The sequence below is a fragment of the Athene cunicularia genome, assembly GCF_003259725.1.
Source record: "Athene cunicularia isolate RWA chromosome 18 unlocalized genomic scaffold, athCun1 chr18_part1, whole genome shotgun sequence".
In the NCBI taxonomy this organism is placed as follows: domain Eukaryota; kingdom Metazoa; phylum Chordata; class Aves; order Strigiformes; family Strigidae; genus Athene; species Athene cunicularia.
In genome coordinates, this window is record NW_020799123.1 from 5,648,157 (window position 1) to 5,671,991 (window position 23,835).

At 46.2% G+C, this 23,835-nt stretch overlaps 1 protein-coding gene across 12 annotated transcripts in view; it reads left to right on the forward strand.

Moving 5' to 3' along the window:
- EXOC7 (exocyst complex component 7) overlaps positions 1–23,050 on the forward strand; it is a 23,190-nt gene extending 140 nt beyond the window's left edge. The window contains exons 2-23 of one of the 12 annotated variants that reach the window (XM_026861152.1): positions 7–85; positions 896–961; positions 2,062–2,246; positions 2,927–3,032; positions 3,562–3,784; positions 5,074–5,241; positions 6,299–6,310; positions 11,222–11,314; positions 12,294–12,362; positions 13,675–13,820; positions 14,143–14,295; positions 14,995–15,093; positions 15,718–15,780; positions 16,187–16,253; positions 18,664–18,702; positions 19,757–19,822; positions 20,530–20,650; positions 21,071–21,166; positions 21,453–21,516; positions 22,044–22,085; positions 22,259–22,392; positions 22,804–23,050. In XM_026861152.1, the coding sequence (XP_026716953.1) occupies positions 26–85; positions 896–961; positions 2,062–2,246; positions 2,927–3,032; positions 3,562–3,784; positions 5,074–5,241; positions 6,299–6,310; positions 11,222–11,314; positions 12,294–12,362; positions 13,675–13,820; positions 14,143–14,295; positions 14,995–15,093; positions 15,718–15,780; positions 16,187–16,253; positions 18,664–18,702; positions 19,757–19,822; positions 20,530–20,650; positions 21,071–21,166; positions 21,453–21,516; positions 22,044–22,085; positions 22,259–22,392; positions 22,804–22,906 (2,175 nt within the window). In that variant the 5' untranslated portion in view covers positions 7–25 and the 3' untranslated portion in view covers positions 22,907–23,050. The remainder of the gene's footprint in view (positions 1–6; positions 86–895; positions 962–2,061; positions 2,247–2,926; positions 3,033–3,561; positions 3,785–5,073; positions 5,242–6,298; positions 6,311–11,221; positions 11,315–12,293; positions 12,363–13,674; positions 13,821–14,142; positions 14,296–14,994; positions 15,094–15,717; positions 15,781–16,186; positions 16,254–18,663; positions 18,703–19,756; positions 19,823–20,529; positions 20,651–21,070; positions 21,167–21,452; positions 21,517–22,043; positions 22,086–22,258; positions 22,393–22,803) is intronic. The other 11 variants (XM_026861151.1, XM_026861154.1, XM_026861153.1 and 8 more) reach the window with 11 other exon arrangements.
- Positions 23,051–23,835: the final 785 nt, after the last annotated feature.

Genomic DNA, 23,835 nt, shown 5'->3' on the forward strand with positions numbered 1-23,835 from the left:
GCGCGGCCCCGCGCCCCGCGGCAGGATGATCCCCACCGAGGAGGTGTCGGCCCGCAGGAGGGAGATCGAGGACAAGCTTAAGCAGGTGGGATTAAGCTAGGGACCTGCTGCGGGCCCGGCCTGGGCCTGGGCCTGGGCCTAGGCCTGGCCCCGGGCCCGCGCCCGCAGCTCCAGCGCGTTGCCTAGGAGATGGGGCTGGGAGCTGGCCTGGAGGCCCTCGCCGGGCCTGGGACCGTCCCGCGACTCCCTGAGGACCTGGTTACTCCCCTCCGGGCCTCGCAGCTTCCCCAGGTTCCCCTCAGGGCCTAGGGCCCTGCTTTTCATGGTGAAGGGGTATCTCTGCCCTCCCAGTTCGGGCCTCAGGTCCCCCTCTTAGGGCCTGGTAGCTTCTGGGGTCTCTCTTCAGGCTCTCAGGTCCAGCCTGTGAGGCCAACCCTTGCAGGCTGCTATTCCCCCCCCTATCTCAGGGCTCTGGTGACTTGAAAAAAGCCCTTAGTGGTTGCTTTATGTTGGCTACTTGAGTTCACAGTTGCCGTGGGATTTGGATGGTGCTTGTGCAAAACCAGTGTTGTGCTGTGGCAGGGAAGGGCATTGTCTGAGTCAGTGTGCCTCTGTGGTAAACGTGTTAATTTTATATTGTGCTGTGACTTTAGTATGCTAAGGCATGTGGCATTGAAGGGATCCATAAAAACCTCACTCGTTACGTGTCTTTCACCTTCGGTCAGTGGCCCTGATTTCTGTTAAGAAGTGGCGTGTTAAAATGTGGCCTCAGCATCAGACCAAACATGGTTTGCTGCTGTGTTTATCAGGACTTGTAAAAATCTACATGTAATGTTTAGAGACTTAAATGCTTAGTGTTAAGAATTGAAGACTATTTTTTTCATCCTACTGACAGGAAGAAGAAACTCTGTCCTTTATCAAAGAGAGCCTTGAGAAAAGTGACCAGCTTACAAAGAACATGGTGAGGAGCTCCTTGAAATTCAGCCCTAGTGTTGTGCCTGGATTTACTTTTTCTTAGGAGAATTTGTTTCGAGGGTGCCATTGTGCCCATCTGAGGAATGCAGAGTAATGAACCACTTGCTCTGCATCTGTGTTTTACTTTTCAGTGGCTGGGCAAAGGGGAAAACTAATGAATGTTTCAATCCTAAGCTTCTCTCCTGGGGAGATGAAGGCTCAAATGAGCTGTTGGACTTGGCTCTTTACAGTCTGTCCTCTCTCTCAGGAAGAGGTATTAATAGACCCCAGGCTAGTTTGTGCAACAGCATCATGTTGTTGCTTCATAAAGTCAGGTCTTGTTTGGAGTTTTATTTTGGGAGTGTTCTGTTTAAGAGGTAGAAAGTAATTACTGTGCTCTAATTGCTTGTAAGCCCTCAGCTAGTATATTATGCCCAGTTTTAGGCTCAGTGCTTTAAGAAAGTCATAGAGGCACTGGTAGAGAAGTGTGGAAAACATAACATAGGAGTGAATTTTGAAAGAATTATATTTTGACTTAGAAAAGATGACATTAAAGCACACTTTACAAGCTTACCAAGGTTTTTCGCCTTTCAGAAGAATACCACAGTCCCTTATAAAAAACAAATGTCTGTAATGGAAAAGAAGGTTCTCACTATACTGGTCCTATGCCTTCATGTTGTGCATCTCATGTTTAGGTCTTAGTGGTGTGGAGCAAAGTGGCTGCTGGCTTTGCTTTTGTTGCCCTTTTTATCTAGGGCACCTCCAGGCAGTTCCTGTGGATTTCTTTTCTGCTGTCAAATAAAATTTTGCTCCTCCCTAGTACTGTCTTGGAACACTTTCTTCACATTTTATAAACATTTAATTCAAGATTGGCCTGTATCTGTATGGCAGGTGATCTGAGGGATATCTTTAATCATGTAATTATTAACAGAAATTAAGACATAGAGGGATTAGACAGCCCACATAAGGAGCTATGACAAATTAATAGCAGAGCCTAAAACCAAGCTGGGACCTGAAGTTCCCCAATTGCCCTGCTTTAACTATTACCATACTGTATGGATCCATGCGGAAGGATGTCCTCAGCTCTGTTTATCTCTTGGCATGTAGGTTTCTATCCTCTCCTCCTTTGAAAGTCGTTTGATGAAGCTGGAGAACTCCATCATCCCTGTCCATAAACAGACAGAGAACCTGCAGCGCTTGCAGGAGAATGTGGAGAAGACTCTGTCCTGCTTGGATCACGTCATCAGTTACTACCATGTGGCTAAGGACACAGAGAAGATCATAAAGGAAGGGTGAGTTGAGTAGCCAGATCTTGCTGGAGAGCTTTATTCTGTGAACTTCTGGGATAAAGGCAGGGGAGCTGACTCCACACACTCAGCATAATGTTCCTTGTACCCTTCTCATGCTCTTCCCCCATCATCAGACCACAGTAAAGCTGCCCGACTTGACCTTCAGCAATCCCCAGAGGGCAAAGCCTGCTCAGATTCTGCACTGGTGGCTCTTCCATGTTTTTTAGACATACTGCCATGTGAATCTCATGAGCATTGGTGGCTTCTCTTCTTTCCTGTGCCCTTTTCTCAAAGGTCCTTCCTCCCCTCTTGATGTTGTTGCTGCTTCCAGGGTGAATCGGAACATTCTGGAACCTGCTTTCAGTCTCCATGAGGGTGTTGTGATGGCCCGTCTCTAGGGTGGGATGTGCAGCTTTCTCTGCCTTTCTCATCAGGGCCTGACAGAGAGAGGAAGACAAGGCTGAGACTTGTGTGCTGCTCAGTCATCAGTACTTCTGCACTTCCTATGTGTATTGGGTATTCTGCTGTGACACTGAGTGGAGGCAAAAGGGAATCCCGTGATCATCTCCTGCCTGAAGAAAAGGGAATTAAAACTTTTCTTGCAGCTTTTATCCTGAGTTTGGTCTAGTGCTTTCTTGATATCTTCTTTCTTTGCTTCTTGGGGCACTGCTGTTTATTTTCAGCCCCACTGGGAGGTTGGAGGAATACTTGAACTGCATGGACAAAATCCAGAAGGCAGTGGAATACTTTCAGGACAACAATCCGGACAGCCCAGAGCTGAATCGTGTGGTAGGTTGTGGGTCTGGAACCTGGCATGGGTGAGAGAGGGCCAGATGTAGCCCTGCTGCTTGCCCTCTTGCTGGGAGAGGGTGACAGGCTTGCTGCCTGGTGAAGGAGGTGTTTGGGCACAGCTGAAGAAATTATTGTTTTGGCTTCTGTTTAAACCTGCACTCAGCAGCATTTCTGTCTGTGGTGTTTTGACCTCTCTATGAATTGTGCCAACAGGACTTCTGAAAGTGTATCGTGTATGTGTGGTGTAGTTGATTGAACCTCCTCCTAAGGAGCTCTTGTCAGTCCTTCAACTGCTTGAGCGGAATGGGAGATCTGTTTAAATCCAACTTGAAGACTGAGCAGCTCCCAAGCCTTTTTAAATTTAATTTGTTTTAAAAGTCTCTTAGTTAGGCATTGTTGGAGTCCGAAGCATACAGTACTTATCAGTTGTTAGAAACACTGCAGAATGTATGTTCTTATGCAGAAATACTCAGAGTGACTGATTACAGAAGTCCTGTGCTGCTTCTGCCCTTCTATTTTGTGCCAGAAATCCCTCTTTGAGAGGGGCAAGGAGTCTCTGGAATCAGAGTTCCGCAGCTTGATGACACGACACAGCAAGCCAGTCCCACCCATCCTCATCTTGGACCTGATCAGTGGGGACGATGAAATGGAGACACAGGATGAGATGTCCCTGGAGCACCTCCCGGAGAGTGTCCTGCATGATGTCATCCGCATTTCTGGCTGGCTGGTGGAAAACGGCAGGAATCAAGGTTTGTAGTGCTGTGTGTTGTTCCCTTGTAGCTTTGTGTCAGGTGAGCACTCTCCAACTACTACTACCCACGTGTGGTTGGGACAAAGTAGAGTGTTGAGGGTTATGTGTAGCACTGAACAGCTTGGCTTGTAGATCACACACATTCAGCCATGAAGCCTCTGCTCAGGTGCTGTTGTTGCTAACAAACCATGAGTCACGCTGCTGTTGGTGGCTAGCAGCATGAGCAGAGCTGGTGACTGCCTTAGTGACACCTTTTGAGTGAGTAGTTCAGTCTCCTTTCAGATCCTGCTTTTTTTACAGTGTTTGTAGTGAGGCTGAAGTGATGGTTAATCAGTTGAACAGAGTGATCTCCTGATAGATATGACGAGAGAAAGAGCTGTGTAAATGAAGCACAAATTACCTTAATGCACAGTCTGTGCTATAGCAGAAATCCATTTAACTTGCATCTGTAATGCCTTCTGATGGAGCTGCAGCTATCTAGTGCTCAGGTATTATAAATGTGTGAGCACTGGACAGTTACTCCTATTTGGGAACTATTTATGAACAGGAACAGAACTTTCTGTATTAAATGTGACGAAGGGCAGGGGGAAAACAGCACAGAAGATTTAATTCAGTCAGTACATGTCTCTTCTTTCCTGTTCTGAAGCATCAAAATATGCCTATAGCTTTCTACTCCTTTATTAGCTTTTCATTTGGGAGGGAATGACTGTTGACTTGTTACAGAGAACCTGTATTTTCACATATATACAGCTACTAGAAGCACCCCCTACCTCAATGATTTACTTCTGAGTGGGGATTACTGTGCTTACTAAGTATGATGAACGTCTTTAAAAGCTTCTTAAGAATTTTTCCATGATCAAAGGCAGCTCAAGCATATATAGCATATTTTGTTAGTGAGTTTATACTCTGCTTTCAAATGATGAACACCTCATTTAATTCCTGAGTGCCCTGAATCCTGAGAAGGGTGTAAAGTCTCTCACTGAGCACTTGAATTGGCAATGTTTGCACAAATACTTCCCAGCAGTTCCACAACTAATGTGCTCTTGGTAGTGGTTCACAGACTTAATGGTGTGTGTGGTGGGAGGGCTGGAATGAACACTGCAGGGGAAGGAAGAAGTTGTTTCTGAAGAAAATGGGAGAGGCTCTGGAAGGGAAAAGCACTTACATCGAGTCCAACATCAATGCTAGTAAGTCCCCTTAGGGACGCACAGTGTTTCAGGAAAGGTTTGTTTTACCGTATAGTGTTCCCTGTTTGCTTATAATCTTGTTTCTACCTTGACTCCTTAGATTTCATGACTGTTTACTTCCAAATCCGATCAGTCCAGCTTGACCGCTCCATCAAGGGACTGAAAGACCATTTCCGTAAGAACAGCTCCTCCACGGGAGTGCCATATTCCCCTGCCATTCAAAACAAAAGGAAGGACACCCCCACCAAAAAGCCAATCAAGAGACCCGGTGAGTCCACGAAATGAGCGATCATTGTACTGTGTATCCTCTTGCTTGAGTATCAAGCGCATACCTGCAGGCCTTCTCACTTCTGAAGTAGCCCCTGTGTCTAAAATGTGCTTTTAGGACAGGAGCAGGGGTGAGATTTCAGAGATAAGCACCTCTTCTCTGCCTTGCATTCAGCATTGAAGTTACAGACGTTTTCTGTCTCTGTCAACTCATCAGGTTTGTTCTCTGGGTGATGTAAAGGGAGGAGAGGGTTCATGTATACAGGGAGAGAAAAGGCTGTTGCCTTAACCAAGGAGATAAGTAAAAAGAGACCTGAGAAGGCTATAAAAGGCTATGATCTGAGAACACCTGTCCTCAGTCTTGGAATACAGAATATAGATGGTGCCACGGCAAAATAGAAAACTCTGATCTGATAAAACACATCACTTTAATAATTAGTTATGAATAAATTATTATTATTATTCAAGGCAACCAAAAACTCATCAGGAGTTGAGATGGAGACTGAGTAGGTGCCTACACAAATGAGATCTGAAATTGTCTGAATTTTGGAAGGGCTGTTAAAGCTTTTGCCTCAGTCTGCCTTTGGAAGAGCTGTGAATGTGGCTGGTGGGTTATTCCACCTCTCCTCATAACAGAGTTTTGCTGCATTTTCTGCACCTGGTAAGGCTGTTCACTCTGATTTGCTGGAGCACAGCTGGACTTTCTGTCTCTGAAATGTGCCATCTAGTGGGAGCAGGGCCAGGAGGAGGGCCGACAGAAGCTAGCCAGTACCTCCCACAGCAGCACAGTAATGTTGTACCTCAGTGTGTCACAGCACCCTGTTGTCTCCTTTGTAATAGTGATGAAAGCCAGAAAAGTTCATATTTCTGTGGGTTTACCTGGCCAATACTCTTCCACCCTAATATTTTTTCCTGTGTTGTCTAACTACTCTTACTGGGTTTAGGAGAATAATATGTGTGGGTAGGGACTGGGAATGGATGGGATGGGGAAAGGGAGGAAAAGAAATACCCATTTTAATTGTGTTGTGTTTATTTTTATAATCCTGATGTGAATGCAGTCCTCATCCCAGGTAATGTGCGTCTATGTGTGTGTGTGCTGGTCCTGGTGCTCACTCTCTTCACTTCTGTGTGTGGAGAGGCTTTGCTGGGCCTCTTCTTGCTAAAGCAGAGGGTGTGCCTGGGATATTGGGAGTGGGAGGGCTGTCTGGGGAAGGCTGTGACATCCAGAGATCATCCCCCTGGTCTTTTAAAATCAATCTATGCCATTGCTGCTGTGCCTGGAGCTGTTCCTGAAAGCTGATGTATGAGGTGCAGTTGGTGAATGCAGTAGTCTGAGAATTTCGGTGGATTTTCCCCTGTCAGCAGAGAACCACCTGACAAGGAGATGTCTCTCACTCCACACTTGGCTTTCTTCTGGACTTTGGCGGGTAGTTATTTGCATAAGAATTTGCCTCCAGTGTTGGGAGACCTGTAGAAGACAATATCCTCCTGCTAAGGAGAGCTAGCTGTGCTGCAGATGGCAAAAAACGGTGTTCAAAAATGCTCGTAAGCCTGACGGCAGTCATTTGTGTTCAGCTCCTGAATGGAGGTTCCTGCCCAACAGTGTGATTACAATAGGTAAAATTTATTTCTGTGTGGTTCAGTAGCTCTTTACTGGAAAGATGCTGCGTGGAGGTCTGTAGTTGAGCCATGGGGAACTCGGGTGGTGGGTGCTTCAGATTTGGTCCACAGTACTCAGTTATCCTCTGATACTGAAAAGGTCCCTGGGTTTTGATTGCCGTGAAGTCAGCAAACATTTCTGAGCAGCCTGACAAATGATAACATCTCTCCTATGCTCTAGGTAAATAGTCAGAGATGGAGGAGATTTATTTTTTTTTATGGGCAGATTTAAAAAAAAATCGTTAGAATTTTTTTAATGGGTCTCAGATCTTGGATGCTCACATAGAGAGTACAGAAAAGAGCCCACACATTTGAGAGCACAAACATTTGTTCCCTACAAACAGGGCTCTTCCAAAATGGATGCATTTGGACATCCAAAATTACTTGTCATGATGAATGTCTTGGCTGTAGATTTACCAGGAGATTTTCACATCTTTTTGCCCAGTTTAATTGGAGTTTGTGAGATGGGCCAGGTAGAAGGCACAGAACACAGTCTGAATGCACTTAGAGCTGACAGTTATGAAGGAAAGAGCATTTCGAATGATCTATTGGGCTTTTGTCAATCTCAAGAAAAAATAGTGGCTAATTTGTCTCCAATCTTCCGTGAACAAGGACAAAGAACGAGACTATAGCTCTTGAAGGACAGGGGTGGTTAAACCTCATACAGCAGCCATCTCTTATGGCTACTAAATTGTACTTATGTGAAATTAAAAATGGGGAAAAAAATAGTCTTGGAGGAGAGATCAGAGGTTTTTGTGTAGTTCCATCAGCTTTCAAGGACAGCTCTTGAGGTGGAGGTCTTATACCCTCTTTGCACTGGCATAGTGGCCCTCTTCGTAGCAATGTTCATCTGGTCGCATTTGATTCCCCTGGTTTTAGACTTTGTTCAATTATGGACAAAGAAATGGTTTTCTGTGTTATTGCTTCAGTAAGTAAAGTCAAGTTCTGCCAATTTGGGTTTCAGACAAGGAGATTTTTCTCCCTGTCCCAACAAGTGAGTTGATTTCCTTTAGTCCTTAAGGAAGAATATCCCAGTGCACACCCCAATGCACACTTTAACCTGTTGCAAGGGATAAATAACAAACTAAATCTGATGTGCTGTAACTTGTTTACCCACAAAGCAAAGCGCAAGAGAGACTACAGCTAAAGGGAAGGTGAAGTATTAGGGACAGGGTAACAAAGCAGAGAAACCCCACCCTGTCCCCCAGGTACTGTGTTGCATTCTGGAGAACATGCTCCATATCTGTGTGTTGCTTCAGAGGTTCTTCATCTCTGTTACCGTTTTATTTGTGGGTGTACCCTGTACCATCTCCTGTTGTTACAGCATGCAGTTGAAAATCTGACTGTTGGAGATGGCTCTAAAGCAGAGTTCTCTCCTCTTACATGAAACTTGCCAAGTCAAGTTGAACCGATGAAGCAAACGGTGGGCTTTTTTTTTTTAAGTAGTTTGCTGTTTGAAATGTCATCAGTCTGTCTTGGAGGGTAAATGTATTCTGATTTCCAAGTCATCCTGCTACAAACACGCACATAAAATACAACTTTTTTGTGATGCCTGTAGACCCAGCGCTCTCTTGTTGGTTTGAGAGACACAGGTAGCTCAGCAGCTCTGCACTGCTGGGGAAGGATGGGGCCAGAAGGTGCTGGTAGGGGCACACAGCCTGGCTGCCTACAAGTAAAAGCCAGAGAGCTTTAACCAGTTTTATGCAGACTCTGCAGCTGGTGCTTAAGAAAAGAGCATTGTCCTTCTGCTTGGTTAGAAAACTGCCTAATGGAAGAAAAAAAGGGGAACAATGTGCAATTGGAAAGCTGTGCCACATGTGTGCCCAGAAGCCACTTTATTTAACAATTAGGCTGCAGGAATAAAAATTTCAGGTGGTTTTTGATTTTTGGGGGTTCTAGGGGCTTTTTTCAAGCTATAGGGGAGCCTTTTTCCAGTTAGTGTTCCAGTTTACCTAGCAGTGAGGTGCTACCTGAAGGCAGGCAGTTGAGTCTGTGTGTGGCAGAATAAAGACCCAGTTCCTGCTTCCCATATTGATCACTGCCTGGCTTGAATGTGATGTTTTCATTAGTAACTGAAACAGTCCCATTTGGTTTGTGAGCTGCCTAATAGGGGAAAACAATCATGGAACAAAAGCATTTGGCTTCCACTGGAATCCATTAAAGCCTAATTACAATGCTAAGTAAGAGGGATACAGCAGCACTGAAGTGGTGCCTGTGACCACTGAACACTGGGTATGTGTCAGCGTAAACACAGGTAATTGTACTTATGCAAATAAAATGCAGCGAAGGCATTTCAGCTCTCATTTGAGAAGAAACTCTCAGGGGTGGGCTGTGAAGATGTGCCCCTGCATACCTGTGAAGTCAGATCCTATTGACAGCAGCAGCAGTTGTACTGTCTGCTTGGTTTTCACACCAATTTACCTTCCCTTCTTTTTTTTTTTTTTATTCTTTTTTTTCCCTCCCTCTGGATGCTTGAAAGTGGGAAAGATGAAAGAACTTGTAGAAGAACAGTATGTAGGTTGAGCTGTTCTGCATCTGCTGGGCTGTGGTAACAGCAGTAAGAAAGAGCTTAGTGCATATCTTCAGAGCTTGCTACAGCCCTGCTTGCTGAGAGGAACTTGCTGTTGTGCTCAAGCTCTGAATGTTTCTGAAAGTAGCTAAGAATAAAGTGGAAGCGTTGGGTGTGAAGAGCATTGAAAGAAGAGGCATAGACCTCTTATTTATCACATGGCAGAAACTAGGAGCAAATGCATCAGCACAGTGAGGGCATAAGTCTTCCCACCTCCCCGGTGTGGGTGGAGAGGGAGAAGTTTCTTCTAGAAAATGTGTTTTATGGATATTATTTTTTTCTTTAAGTGCTTGAGAACACTTTGAACTGATAAGAAGAAAAATGTTGTCAATGAAACATTACGTTGTTCAGTAAGCGCGCGCCAGGTTAAGGCAGCTTGGTGATTCAGTAGGAACCTCTCTTCTGTTCTTCCCCATTAGATGCACTGTCTGGGGGACTTGAAGTTTCCTCCCCCCTGCCATATATCCCTTCATGGGATGATGCTGTTCTGCAGCACTGTGTATCCCCTCAGGATAGCAGTCCTTAGCATTTGGGCAGCCAACGCTCATTTCCAGGCTGCACTGTGGCTCACAGTAACTGGTGGTAGTAGAGATTTTCTGCATGTTTGAAGTATTTATTACTTTAAAGCGGAAGAACAATTTGTAATTTTGGCAGCAGCATTTTTATTTCTTGGATCCTTCTTCATTTACTCAGCCCAGTTCTGTTTCATCTAGGTCTCCTATAGAAACTTCTTATACCTTCCCAAAACTTTCTGTTCCCTGTTGTGCAGGCAACAGCAAAGCTCTGCTGTGAGAGGGTGTCCATGTGCTTGTGATAATTGTAGCTTGTTGCATGACGACTAACCTTTTAATGTGGAAACAGTGCTTAGTCTTCAGTTGTCACATTAATGCTTTGTTTTGTGCTTTCTAGCTGTATATCCAGCACTGGCTTTTGTTCAGTTCTGTCTTTTTGTGTGTGTTAAGTATAAATCTTTTAACCCAGTGTTGTTTTTTTTTTTCCATGGTTTTAATTGATTTGCAGTTCCTTAGAAGAGAAGTGTCTTGGGGATTAGGGTGACTTAATGCGAGTTAGACATGGGTGGGCAGCATCCATTATTCTGTGATTGCTGTGATGGGAATTGCTGCTGCAATTGCTCTCTCAAGCCCAGAGGTTGTCTCCCCTTTTATCGCTTCCTGTAATGCCAGAGATCATTCCTTGTCTTGGCTGTGGGGCTCCTGATGGGTCTGTATTGAGCATGCTCAGAAAATACCCCTTGGAAAGGCACCTTTCTGCAGCTCTAAGCAAGCAGCTGCATTGTGGCTCTGGGGAGCAGGCAACATGTTGCCAGACAGGAATTGTCCATACTGCAAAGCCCTGCTCCCATGGCTGAGGAAACTCAACAAACCTTGTACGCTTGGATGCAGAGTGCCTGCTTAAACTTGATGCAGGTGCTTCGTTGCTTCCCTTCTCTGATGCTGTTTTCTCACCCAGCCATACCACCTCACCAAACTGATCTGAGCTCTCCCTGACTCTGTAACCCTGGCTGGAATTCATGTCCCCACCCTCGATGCAGGGAAACAGTCTGGAAATGCCATTGTATCTGCACACTTGGACATGAGTTTGGGGTTCACATTCCTGTACTGAGCATGCTCATTGGTGCCCAGCATCCTCTTGCTGGGCCCAGGTGACTTGCTGGTGGAGGGCTGGTGTTCTGGGTTTGTTTTCTTTCACTCATTTTCTAGGTCTTGTCTCTTCTCTCTGGCTCTGGTGACAGGCACGATCCGTAAGGCTCAGAACCTTCTGAAACAGTACTCTCAGCATGGTCTAGATGGGAAAAAGGGGGCCTCTAACTTCATTCCTATGGAAGGTAATCACAGCTCTAGCTACTTCACCCTTGACTTTCTCTGTGTATCAGCCTTGCTTTTCCAGGTGGGACTTCCATTTGCCTAGTGCTTGGTGGACAGCATTGGATAGGTGCAGGTATCCTTGGGGAACCAAGGAGATGTTGGAGGGCCAGATTATTTTTCTGAATTTCAGTGTCTAAACATGAGTACAGGTGGAGAGGAATGTTACCTTAAAGCAGGTGACCCACCATAGCCACCAGGCTAATGGAAGCTCTGCTCTGATGACATCTGCTTGTGGTGTTTCTATTCTCTTTTTCTTTTTGCCTGAACTTTTTGAGACATTCAGCTTCCTAGTGACCTTTCCAAACCTGATGCTGAAGTGTCAGACCACAGCTAGCTCAGTGCATCATACCTGTACATCTTCTCTGTGGAGACCTACCTAAATGGTCATCTTACGTATTCTGATCTCCTCTGTTTATAGAGGTTGTACCAGATAAGGGAGAAGAGGTCACTTGCTTCAAAGCACCTATAAGACCTTTCTGCCTCCTGCTATGTACACATCCAGAGTAGATCTCTGCAGCACCTACACTGTAGTCTACTAAATCCCAGGTGGTGACTAACATCACTCATTTGGGGGAAAAAGAATCCTGTGCTAAACAGGAGATGGGCTTTGAGTTTGGATTTGTAATGATTTTGGGTACAAACTGGACTGCTGGTGCCTGCTATTCTATTCAGAACTTATGGCAGGAGATTCAAGGTACTCCTGTGTCCAAACAGATGACTTAACTCGCACTTCTCATCAGGTTTCAAAGGGTTGCTACCGCTACATAGACCAACAAAGGGATTTGGTCAGGTAACATTCCTGGGACTGTATAGGGAAAAAAGTATCCCACAGATCAAATAAGCCAAGCTTGAAGTGGCTTCCAGCCAGTGTGAGCATCCATGCTGTAACCACCCTGGATAAATTGCGCCTTCTGTTTGTGCCGGCTGACATCTCACTAGGTCATGAGCATGATTTACGAGTTAAACACCTTTCCGATACCCTGAGCGACAAGCATGGGCCAGCTGCTGGTAAGTACCATGTTGTCACTTCATAACAAGCTGGCTAACATCCCTTCTTTTCAGCATGTTTCACAGTAGTTTTGTAGCCAGTGGCTGTTCATCTACGTGGACAGTCCTGGAGCATAGGCCTTCTCTGGCTAAGAAGCTCTGGCTCTTCTCAGTAGAATTCACTCCTACTAATCACACACCCCCCAAGTCCTCAAACAGGGAACCCCAACTTTGTCCAACTAAATACTGGTGGCCACCATGCTGAGGGGCACTTTCCTATAGGTAGCTACTGGCTTGTTTGGTGCTGAAGTGAAGCAAACAGGAAGGGGATCACACATGGTGTGCAATACAGCGGGCCACTCCACCAGGGACAGTCTGTAAAACCACATCACGTTTGTGTGTTCCCTGCTGACCATAACTTCTAAAACAGTAACCTGAGGACCTGTCAGTGTAGGGAAGAATTGGTTCTTTCTCCATCAAAGGTTGCAGATATTACTGGGAGGACAGAAACATCAGCAGTGGCCCATAGCTTACAAAAGGCCTCTCTGTGTAATCTTACTGTCTTGTAGTAGTTACTACAGGAGTCTGAGTAATGCAGGATGGTGTGAGTCCTGCTGACACATCCAGCTAGTGGTTGGCCTGAGTTGGTGCGGGCCGTTTTTATCATACCAGCACTTCTCATGCCTGCCACGTAGGTTCTTTGATGGATCTTTGTTTGAGACATTGGTATGCTAGGACTTGAATATTTGCATTTATATGCAGCATTGTGTGGCAGATAACTCACCTAGCTGTGCTGATATTCCTGCTTCATAGGATTTAAATGTTCATCTGCCTCTTTTTTATCTTCCCTTTCTGCCTGTGGGAAAAGGCTGTCCTGGAAGGCAGGATTTCCCAGAAATGTTGATGCAGAATGGCAGTTCTTCATCTGCATGATGGATGGAGATAAAGAATTCTAAAAATACAAGCAGAGATGTTGAATAATTCACCTCAGACCTTCTGGAGTTTAGTACTCTGTGTTCAAGCCTTTGATTAAATTTAGTCTGTATCTCAGAAGAGCTCCAAACTTGCCCTCTGTCATGAGGCCAGAAAGAGACAGTGTCCTGATATACCTGTTTCCTGAACTGCAGGTGACTTTGGCAGCTTCCCAGGCACAAACCTGGGGGCAGGTTTGGTAAGAAGATGACTTGTTCTCATGAAAGGATGGGTGCAAAGCCAGAACCACCTTTTCCAGAAGAACCTCGTGCTCCTTGTTTAAACCAAGGCCTTGGAGTGACCAGAGCTGCTGGAAGTTGTGTGAATTTCACTCTCTCTTAAAGCCCTCTTGCCCTTACAGGGAGGGATGACGTCTTCGACATCGAGATTGATGCGTACATTCACTGCGTTAGTGCCTTTGTCAAACTGGCCCAGAGTGAATACCAGCTCCTGACAGAAATCGTCCCGGAGCACCACCAGAAGAAGACGTTTGATTCTCTTATCCAGGTCAGTTGAGCCTCTCGGGCTTTTCTTGTAAAGGATGCACACAAAGTCTTTTTCCCCTTCCTCTTCATTGTGAGGATGTGGATTCCACCACCTGCTGTCGGTGCCCAAGAGCACCACCACTGCTGGGGTTGGCCTCCAGGACCTGCTTAGGGAACGGGGCCAGCACAGACCCTGGAGAGCACATGCTCAGTGTCACTCACTGGGTACCACAAATTACCCACCATCAACTAAACTGGCATCCTAATGGGTATCCTGCATTGAGCCTCTTGTGCTGCCTGGGCAAAAGTCATCTTGCTTTCTTCTGACTCTGGCTTTGTTGCAGGAGTCATTAGATAACTTGATCATGGAGGGGGATAACATTGTCTCGGCTGCCCGGAAGGCCATCATCCGACATGACTATTCAGCTGTGCTCACCATCTTCCCCATCCTTAAGCATCTAAAGCAGATGAAGCCAGAATTTGACCAGGTCTTGCAGGTGAGCTTGATGGGATTGGAGAGGGTCTTGTGGCTTGGGTTGTCTGGAGAACTTTTTGAAAGGGATTATCACAGTGGCTTTGAATGAAGCAATGCTGCTTCTGTCTTCCAGCATGAACTTTAAGTGACCCAAATGCAGCTTGTTCCCTTCCTGTAATGGTGAACCAGCAACACAGCATCTCTCAGCAGCAGTTCTTTTCAGTTCAAGTCATGACACAGTGATGGACCATCTATATTCTGCTGTATACGTGGCCTCTGAGGTGTTTCATCTCTGATATTGTTGACCTTAGTTTAGACTGTGCTCACTGACATCTGTGAGATGGGCTGCTCTGAGGAGAGCCAGCTTGGACTGTGCCACAAGGTTCTCCAGGTATTGATGATGGCACCCAGGTTTAGCAAGGCTCCTTTCCATCTGCTTCCAGCTGGTGACTGCAATGCACCAACCTCCTGTATCAGGTTGCATGAGAGGAAATATGAGAGGTAGCAAGTCCTGGTCACCGTTAGGGTCACAACATCTTCCCCTTCTGGCTGGCAGAAGAATGCAGGATTTCACCGGTTGGTGGTGCTGCTGTAAATATTCTCCTGGCACGTGGGAACTGAGAACAAGATGCTAGGATGAGGATTCAGGAAGGGTAGGTGCTGGATGAAGGTCCAGATACTGTTTGTTTTCTTTCTCTGATCTGTTATGAAACTATTGCAGGGAACTGCAGCAGGCACTAAGAACAAACTGCCAGGGCTGATCACTTCCATGGAGACCACTGGTGCAAGGGCACTGGAAGAGTTTGCAGACAACATTAAGGTAGGATTCTCCTCAGTGTTCTTTCTGTCAAGACCAGCAGGCTTGGAAGAGGGGTTTTCTGAGCTAACCCCTTAATTTAGCTTGCAGTTTTCCATGAGACTGCATTGTTCCTGACTCTAAAGCAGGAACTTGCAGGATCACATTGGACAGTCAGCTGCAAATACCAAACAAATGCTTAGTCCTGAGCTCAAATACAGGAGGTCTCTGCCTAAGACCCTTAACAAGCATACTGCAGATCATTTGACATGAGCTTCCAGGTCTCTGCAGGTATCAAGTCAATCTCATAATTTAATTCTATTTAAAAAGAAGGTTGCTGACTTGAAAAGTTTTGGAGGACTCATGTTAAACTGTCCCTGTGTAAGGTGGGCTTGGAGAATGCCTTGCCCAGTCGGTGAGCTGAACATTTGATGGTCACATGCTGAACAAACCCCTGTGGTTCTGAGCTGCCAGTGATTAGGAGCTGTGGTTTCTGAGCACCAGGAGATGGCACTGCAAGAGCCAGGTCTGAGGATGTTGAGAGAGGCTGGATAAACAAGCCTACAACTCACTTGCAGCAGCAGTTGTATTGTAGGTGCCCTCAGTTTCCTTACATGCTTACCTTATGTCTCTCTCTTCCCTCCTTAGAATGACCCGGACAAGGAATATAACATGCCAAAAGATGGGACAGTTCACGAACTCACCAGCAACGTATGTGGTGATGATTTGAACCATCCTTTGTGAAAAACAGCTTCATGAAGAGGTTTTAAAAAGAACAATAGGGAAACTTCTTCAGTTAAGCTGTCTTTGTATTGGAAGGGCAATTAACTGGCTTCCATAGAGAGAGTGTAGTTGAGACCTGTCAATGTTAGGTTAAAGGTTGGACTAGGTGATCTTCAAGGTCTTTTCCAACCGAGATGATTCTGTGATTAGCTAATTACCCTTGCTAAGCTGTGATATGACTGTGTGGGTAAAACGCAGCAACTCAAAGGAGTGTAGTGATTTGTTTCTTGGAGGCTTTTAAGTGTGTGAGGACAAGTGATCCTCCGTGATCCTTAATAATAGAGCACAGGAGACACAATGTTGGTTGCTCATAACTTCCCTCCCTTGCTTCCAGGCCATCCTTTTCCTACAACAGTTGTTGGATTTCCAGGAGACAGCGGGTGCCATGCTGGCTTCACAAGGTACATACATACATGAGGCTTGTTGGGGCATGCAGTTCCTTCCCCAAATTGTCTGGACATTGTCCCTAAAAAGATCGAACCTCAACATGTGCTATGAGCTTGTTCTCCTCCTGTCCTTCACCCTGTGGTTTGTCTTGTCCTCCAATCTGCCACGACTAAGTAGTTGGTTATCTGGAGAGCTCCAAGGGATGTGGAGGGTTCCTCTGCTGGCTTTCCATACTTGCTCCAATCGGGTACTCTTGGGATGGTGTTTATTGCCTAATGTGCTCTGTGGTATCACGAGAGAATGCCTTAGTCATTTAGCTTCAAATCTGACACTGGGCTGGTCCTCAGTAACCATACTGGAGTGAGGGTGGTTGGTCCAGCTGAGTTAGCTTTAGTTAGGCTGGGTGGTGATGAAATGCTGCCTTTCTCTGCCATATCCTCTGGTCAGAGTATGACAGCATCAACAAGAATATTCTCCTTGGTATCTGGCTACAGCCAGGCTAGGACTCTTGAGCTATTTGTGTGCCGTGTGCCCTAGCAAAGACAAGTTTTAGCTCTGCTCTCCAGGATGCTGGAGACTAATTCCAGAAAGAATACATAGATTAGAAGCTGAAAGCTACTGCCTCATGTAACAGGATGCTGCTATGTATCAGCTAGAGCATGATTCTTGGTTCTGTGCAGAGCAGCAGCTCCCAGGTCTCTAGTGAGCCCTTGGCCTTGGCAGAGCTCATTCTTTCAAGTAGGTTGGAATAGAGCAGGCTGGAGAGGTGGAGAACTGGAGATTCAAGGGTGCAGGGACCTGAGGAGGTACAGGCCACTGGCTGGTGTTTGAAGAGGGTTAGGAGCCCCTGAGGAGCAGAAGGGGGAAGCTTACAGCAGCCTCCAGAATTTATCTGCAATTCTTGCTTGGAAAATTCTGCCAGTTCTAAATTAACTCAAGCTAGAATGTCTCTGCTTCTTGCCACATCTCCTGTAGCCACTGCCTCGTGCCCTGTCCACTTGCAAGCTCAGTGTTCAAAACCTCTCAGGCCTTGACTCTTTCCTTGGCCAAAGAAGCAGTCTCAGTTTTTTCTTGGAGAAACCAACTGTTTACCACGTCCTTCCCCAAATGGTAATGTTAGTACTGTTGTTGTAAAGCCTTGACTTGTCATGCAGTAGAGATTTGTCATAGGAGCTGATTCAAAAGGTAGCCTAGGCTTTTCTATTTTTTTTATATTGGTCATATAACAAAATGTGGCCATATCCCAATACAATTTTTAACTGTGGCTCGTTGTCCCATTGGGTACAGAGGGATCCTGCTGTGTAAAGACAGCTTGAGAAAAATGGCTCTTTGCTGTCTGTTCAATTATTAAAGCTTGAAGTCAATGTAGTTGTAACAGATCTGGTAGCTTGGGTTGAGGTGTACCTCAGAGCCATGCATGAGGTGACCCACAATCCAAGTGTTGTAAATCATGTTCTCTCCATCTGCAGTCAGGCCTTAGAGACTGTCTGCTGCCAGATGCTCCTGTTTTCTGCCAGTGTTGTCCTCATGCAGGAACAGCTCTGTTGCTCCAAAAGCTAGGCCTGACCCAGCATGGGGCACCCAGGCAGGGCAGAGCTGGTCTTATTTTGAGTGATGCTGGTTACTGAATGTTGGTTGTGGACCTGATATCACCCTAAACCAAGCATCATCATATCAGAGGTGATGATGTCAGTGGTGGTTAAGGGGGGAGTTGATTCTGTAACTAGAGGCATCTGCTTTGGGATGGTGACTTGCCCCCAAGGGTGCATCTCTAATGACAGACAGCTCTCAGTTGCTAGCTCAGGTTTGGGTGTCTAGAGTTGGGTTGTCTGGAGATAACTCCCACAGTGATCCCAAGGGGTCAGTAATACATGCAGCTTTTTCTGTGACATTTGTCTCAAGTGGTAGCAAAAGCAAAGTTGATCAGTTAAATGCGGTGATGCTGATCCCTTGCTCTTGCCCGCTGAACAGCGCTGTAGGGCCCTGTATAGCTATACAGGGATGCTGAAGTGCAGGCTGAGGGTGGGATGCCTTTGCTTGGGTTCTTGGGAAGGTTTTATGAGCTCTGCAGTTCATTTTAAGGACCTGCTGCTGGCCTGAGGGGAAGCTTTCCTTTGCCTTGAAAGTGGGTTTGAGCTGAATTGGAATGAGGTGTCTTGCTAAATACAAACAATGACAATACAGACAATGTCTCTAGCAGGTGAAGGAGGTTAGACTCTGCCTTTCCTCTGTGATCTCCACTCTGTTTGTGGCCTTGGAGGGACTCCTGCCTGCTCTTCTGTGTAGCTGTCTGTGGCTGCTCTGTGTTAATATCTGCTTTGTTCTCAAATGAATGGTGGTCTCTAACCTGTCTTTTTGCACTTTGCGTTTCTTTTTTCTCTCTCTTCCCTCCCCTTTTCTCTCTGCTCTGCCTAATCTTTGTAGTTCTTGGGGACACATACAATATTCCTTTAGATCCCAGAGGTAAGCACACTTACCCACACGTACCTGTTCATATTGCCTTGGACTCTGGTGATGTATGTTAACTCTTTCTCCTCCAGAAGTGGTAAATAAATTAACACATAATTGAAAAGGGAAAAAGGAGAGAGTAAGTAATTCTTGCCTGTGGGATGGAAAGAATAGGAGGGCTTGTCACCAGCAGACAAAGAGGGATGCCACATGAGCTGAAACAGGCTAAAGACACTCTCATGGCACTGAATCTCTTTGGCACGGGTAGCAAATTGGCCCAGCTGGTATCATGCTTTGTCCCACGTGTGCTCAGCTCCTTATTGTCCAACTCCCAGCAACAGGAGCCTCAAGACCTTTCCCATGGGGTGCCTGTGAACTCAGACCACCCGAGCTAGGCCTAGCTGCCAAACTTTCTGGTGGGGGGAGGAGGAGATAGCTACCCCACGTGTCCTGTGGGACCCGTGCCCACAAGCCCTTGAGGGCAGAAAGCCATCTCTTGTGCACAGACAGAGGAACATGTGCCAGCTTGGAGTTACTGCTTGTAAGGGCAAGCTCCCATGGTGGCATGGTACCTCATACAGAGCCAAGCAGGCCCTATCAGCAACCATGGGGATGGCTGAAACTTTCCAGAGACCTTCTGCTTGTTTCAGTTCCTGTTGTGTGCCTGCTGTTAACAGCTCCAGCTCATTTGTTCTCTGACTGCCAATTTCTAGTGCTTACAAACCCTTTCCAGGTGGTGGGGGAAGGATGGGGAGGAATGTGTTTAATGACTATTTCTCAAGAGGGTGTCCTCTGAGCACTAGGAAGGAAAGGAGAGATTTCTGCTGAGGTGCTCAGCACTTGATGCAGATACAAGGATTGAGGGGTGCAGAGCTCTTCCACCCTCACCCTGGCTAAGCGGCTGACAGTTGGCACTGAAGCAGGGAGCTAATTTCAGTGTCAATGGGAGCTCTGCACTAATTCCATAGCAACAGGGACGAGGCTTGTTTGAATAGAGGCAGGCTGACCACGCATACCCCCCTTCCCCATGGTATGTTGACTGGACTAAGACTCTTTTTTTTCTTTTCAGAGACCAGCTCTTCAGCTAGTAGTTACAGTTCAGAGTTCAGCAGGAGGCTGCTGAGCACCTACATCTGTGAGTACTCTGCACACCTTCCCCTTTCTGCCCCACCAGCTGTCCTTCATTTTGCTCATTCTTGGGTAAAGAACACAGGCTGTGCTCTTACTCCATGTGATCTTTCCATGTTTGAGCTGGAGTATGAGGGGAGGGATGGAAAAAAAGGTCAAACTGGGAGTTTCAGACTGTCACATTTAGACAGGACAAAGCACAGTGCAGCAGCTCACTTTTGTGCTTTTCTGATCAGTTGCCTTGAACCATTCTCACAAAGTACTTTGCATCATCAACCCCACAGAGGCTCCTAGCTGCCAAAGGAGCTCTGTAAAATCTCTGCCCCATGTTTAACAGTAAGATGGTGAGGTGAATTCATGGTACTACCTCGTGACGATCTGTTACAGTGAGATCAGGTCCTTTGGCTCCCTTGAGATCTGAGTCTGCGTTGTCAGGCTGTGCCCAAGTCCTGGGACTTGTTCTGAACATAGAATGCACTGTATTGCTAGTTGCAACAGAGGCACTAGTTTGCAGAGAGGTTTTTGTGACTTGCTGAGGAAAGATCTGTGTAAGGCTTGTAGGATTAAGCACAAGTGATTGTACCCTTGTTTGCAGCTGGGTCCGTGCTGTTTGCTGCCCTGTGGACCTGCAGCAACAGTACAGACCACTGTGTGTATCATCACTAATGAGAAGTTTCAGTGCAAAACCTTGTTCTCTGTTTTTCCCTCTTTAAGGCAAAGTGCTGGGCAACTTGCAGCTTAACCTTCTTAGTAAATCCAAGGTTTATGAAGACCCAGCTTTGAGTGCCATTTTTCTGCACAATAACTACAACTACATTCTGAAATCTCTGGAAAAGTAAGTGTGTATCTGGGTGAATCTCCCTGATGTCTAGGCTAATTATAAGCATGGTTTTGGAGCAGAGCTCTGCATTGAGTGCATTTACTTGCCAGCCTCTCTCGTATCTGCTCTTCCATTCTTGAAACTGCCCTTCTGAAAGCTTTGCACTATTACAAACATCACATTATGTAAGAGTAGAAGATAAAAGCATCAGAGATGCCTTAGGTTGTAGAGAATCCTTTGATCTTGGGAGGACTGAAGATATGGCTTTAGAGAGTAACTTGGAGTAGGTTCTGTCTCCCAATCTGTGCATTTCAAGGTGGCTTTTATTGTAAAGAGCAGAAGAGAATTTGTTGATAGGGTCATTGCATTGCCATCCTGCTTGCAGCCCTGAGAGCAGCTGGCTCACGTGCTTCCTCAGGTTTTCTGTTCTTTCAGGTCTGAGCTGATCCAGCTGGTAGCTGTGACACAGAAGACGGCTGAGAGGTCTTACCGGGAGCTCATTGAACAACAGATCCAGACCTACCAGCGCAGGTCAGGTGACTTCCTCTGCTCTTCCCTTAGTTTTGTCAGTTGGAGAACTCCTTGGGAGCCAGTGCTGCTGGAGCAGTGGGAGAGATTAGCCAAAACCAAACTTGTCTAAAACCAAAGCCAATACTTTGGTTTTCAAATGATTAATCTAACCTGGGAAGGGGTCACTGGAAAGTTTTGGAGTGTCTTTTGTCTGAGGTGACCTTTGGGTCATGGATGAAGACACAGATGTGCTGGTGAGGCATGAGTAACTCCTCTTTGCCTCTTCCCTATCTCATTTCACATGCAGCTGGTTGAAGGTGACAGAACACATCTTGGAGAGAAACCTGCCTGTCTTTCAACTAGGAGTGAAGGTGAGAGGATGGGCAAGGATGGCTTTGACATAATAGAAATGGCCAGAAACATCTCCTTTGTCATTTTAAAAAAATCCCAGAAACTTTCTTTCTGTCTCATGCAGGGTGAATACTGTAGCTGGGACAAGATGGAGAGCAGCACTGCTTTCTAGTCAACACTGCCCCAGATTCATACAAGTCTTTTAACCTCTGCCTCCATTCTTACATTTTCATCTGAGCAGATGCTTCTATTTTGGATTTGCAAAACCCTGAGACCTTCCCCTAGAAAGGGCTGGAAGCATAAAGAAGTCTATTTTTATGTCTGTTCTGTCTGAAAGTTACCCTCGTTAAACCTACTTCAGATGAAAGCCAATTGCTGAATGTAGGGTGTGCTGCTCACTGCAGCACTCTCCTCCCTGCTTTAGGAGAGGGAACTCAAGCCAAGTAGGTAGGATATTACTTAGGCTGGATAGGAAGTTGTGGTCAAACACCGATGTTGGAAATTTTTTTCTGGAGATGAAATAAAATCCCTTCTTTCCTTGTTGCAGCTCAAGGATAAGGAACGGCAGATGATAAAGGAGCGCTTTAAGGTGAGGAAGTGTTAGACAGCGTAAGAACATCCCCTGGTTGATTGGGACAGACCAAATATCTGCCCAAGGAAGAAACCTCTCTGTTGGTGATCAGCAGTGGAGGGGAAAAACATCAGACTCAGTGTCGAGTTGTGATTGCAGACAGGATGCTCACTGACTTTTACTTTGGACAGGGTTTTAATGATGGGCTGGAGGAGCTATGTAAGATCCAGAAGGCCTGGGCAATCCCAGACATGGAGCAACGGGACAGAATCCGCCAGGCACAGAAAACCATTGTGAAAGAGACCTATGGTGCCTTCTTGAACAGGTGACGACCTCTTGCAACATTGTCCCTCTCCTTTGGATTTACTGAAGTCTTTGGGGCATAGAGTAGCCTGAACTGAGGTACTTCTTCTACTGTCCTGTTTTAGCTTTTCTCCCTTGCACACAAAAAATCCCCAAACTGATCTCTACTAGTTGTAAACATCTGCTATCACCCCAGTTCCTTGGTCAGGGTGAGTGCAGATGTTCTGGCTAGCACAAAGCTCTGAGCCACCCTGGGCTATTCATATAAAACTCAGGAGACCAGCTGTAACCAGGTCACTTGCTCCCTACAAGATGCCCTGTCAGATGCAAGTGGGGTGTGCTGGACTAGAGCTGATTTGTGATAAGGAGGGGCCTGTGGGTGTGTCTGCTGCATTCTAGTCGTTTGTCACCTGGGGGTTATTGTCTTTTGCAGGTATGGCAATGTGCCCTTCACCAAGAACCCTGAGAAGTACATCAAATACCAGGTCGACCAGGTGGGGGAGATGATCGAGAAGCTGTTTGACACATCGGCATAAACCTCCAGCTGTTGTGTACTCTGCCAAGTACAAGTCAGCACTCTCAGCAACCGCTGGGACTCCCTTCCCTTCTCCCCTGCCCCATTGTGGTGGGCAGGGTGTTATACTTGTATTTATCAGATTTATAAACCTGTGGAAACACTACCTCCTGGCTGGTTTTGCCTTCAGTGGATCTGGAGAAAAGGCTTCTCTGTGAGCTGTTGGTGCATCTTCAGACTTGGGTAGAAATGTTAATGCTTTGATGTGCAGCAGACAAAAACCCCACCCCAAAAAGCAAAAGAAACCAACAGAACTGGAAACCAAACACAAAAAATCCAAGAACAATAAAAAAAACTCCAACAAACAACCTTTATGTACAGCCTTTTAGGTACAGCCCTTCTGTTAAGGGCAGGAGGCTGTAAGCTCCTGGTGGTGCTGCCTGCTTCCCTGATGGGCTTTGGGAATCTCAGTTCTGTAGGATCCCAAAGGATTTTCCCACTGTTAACTGTTACTCGGCTCAGTGATGGGGTGCAATGCCCATTCCGTGGCATGGTGGCGTCTGGCCGGGGCAGTGCCTGGTAGGCCTTCAGTCTGGTTACCTACAGGGGCTGTTTTCTCCCAAAGTTCCATGAGCTCCCCCAGCAGTGGTTCTCTGCTGCGTGAGGCACTGGCAGCTGGAGTCGTGATGCAGCAGTGAGAACCTGAGGGAGCTCTGTGGTGTCCTGACTGGTTGCTGCTCCTCTGACCTGAGGCAGAGTGTGTGTAGAAGTGTTCCCATAGCGATTTCTGCAGAGCACCTTCTTCCCATCCCTGCTTTTCTTCATCTCCTGGCTTAAATCGAACATAACTCTTCCCTGCACACAGCCAAGTCTGTTTCCTTCATTTAACATGTGTTGCATCACATGTGAAACAAGTGCTCCATTCCTGCGTGCCTTGGAGTGATTCTGGTC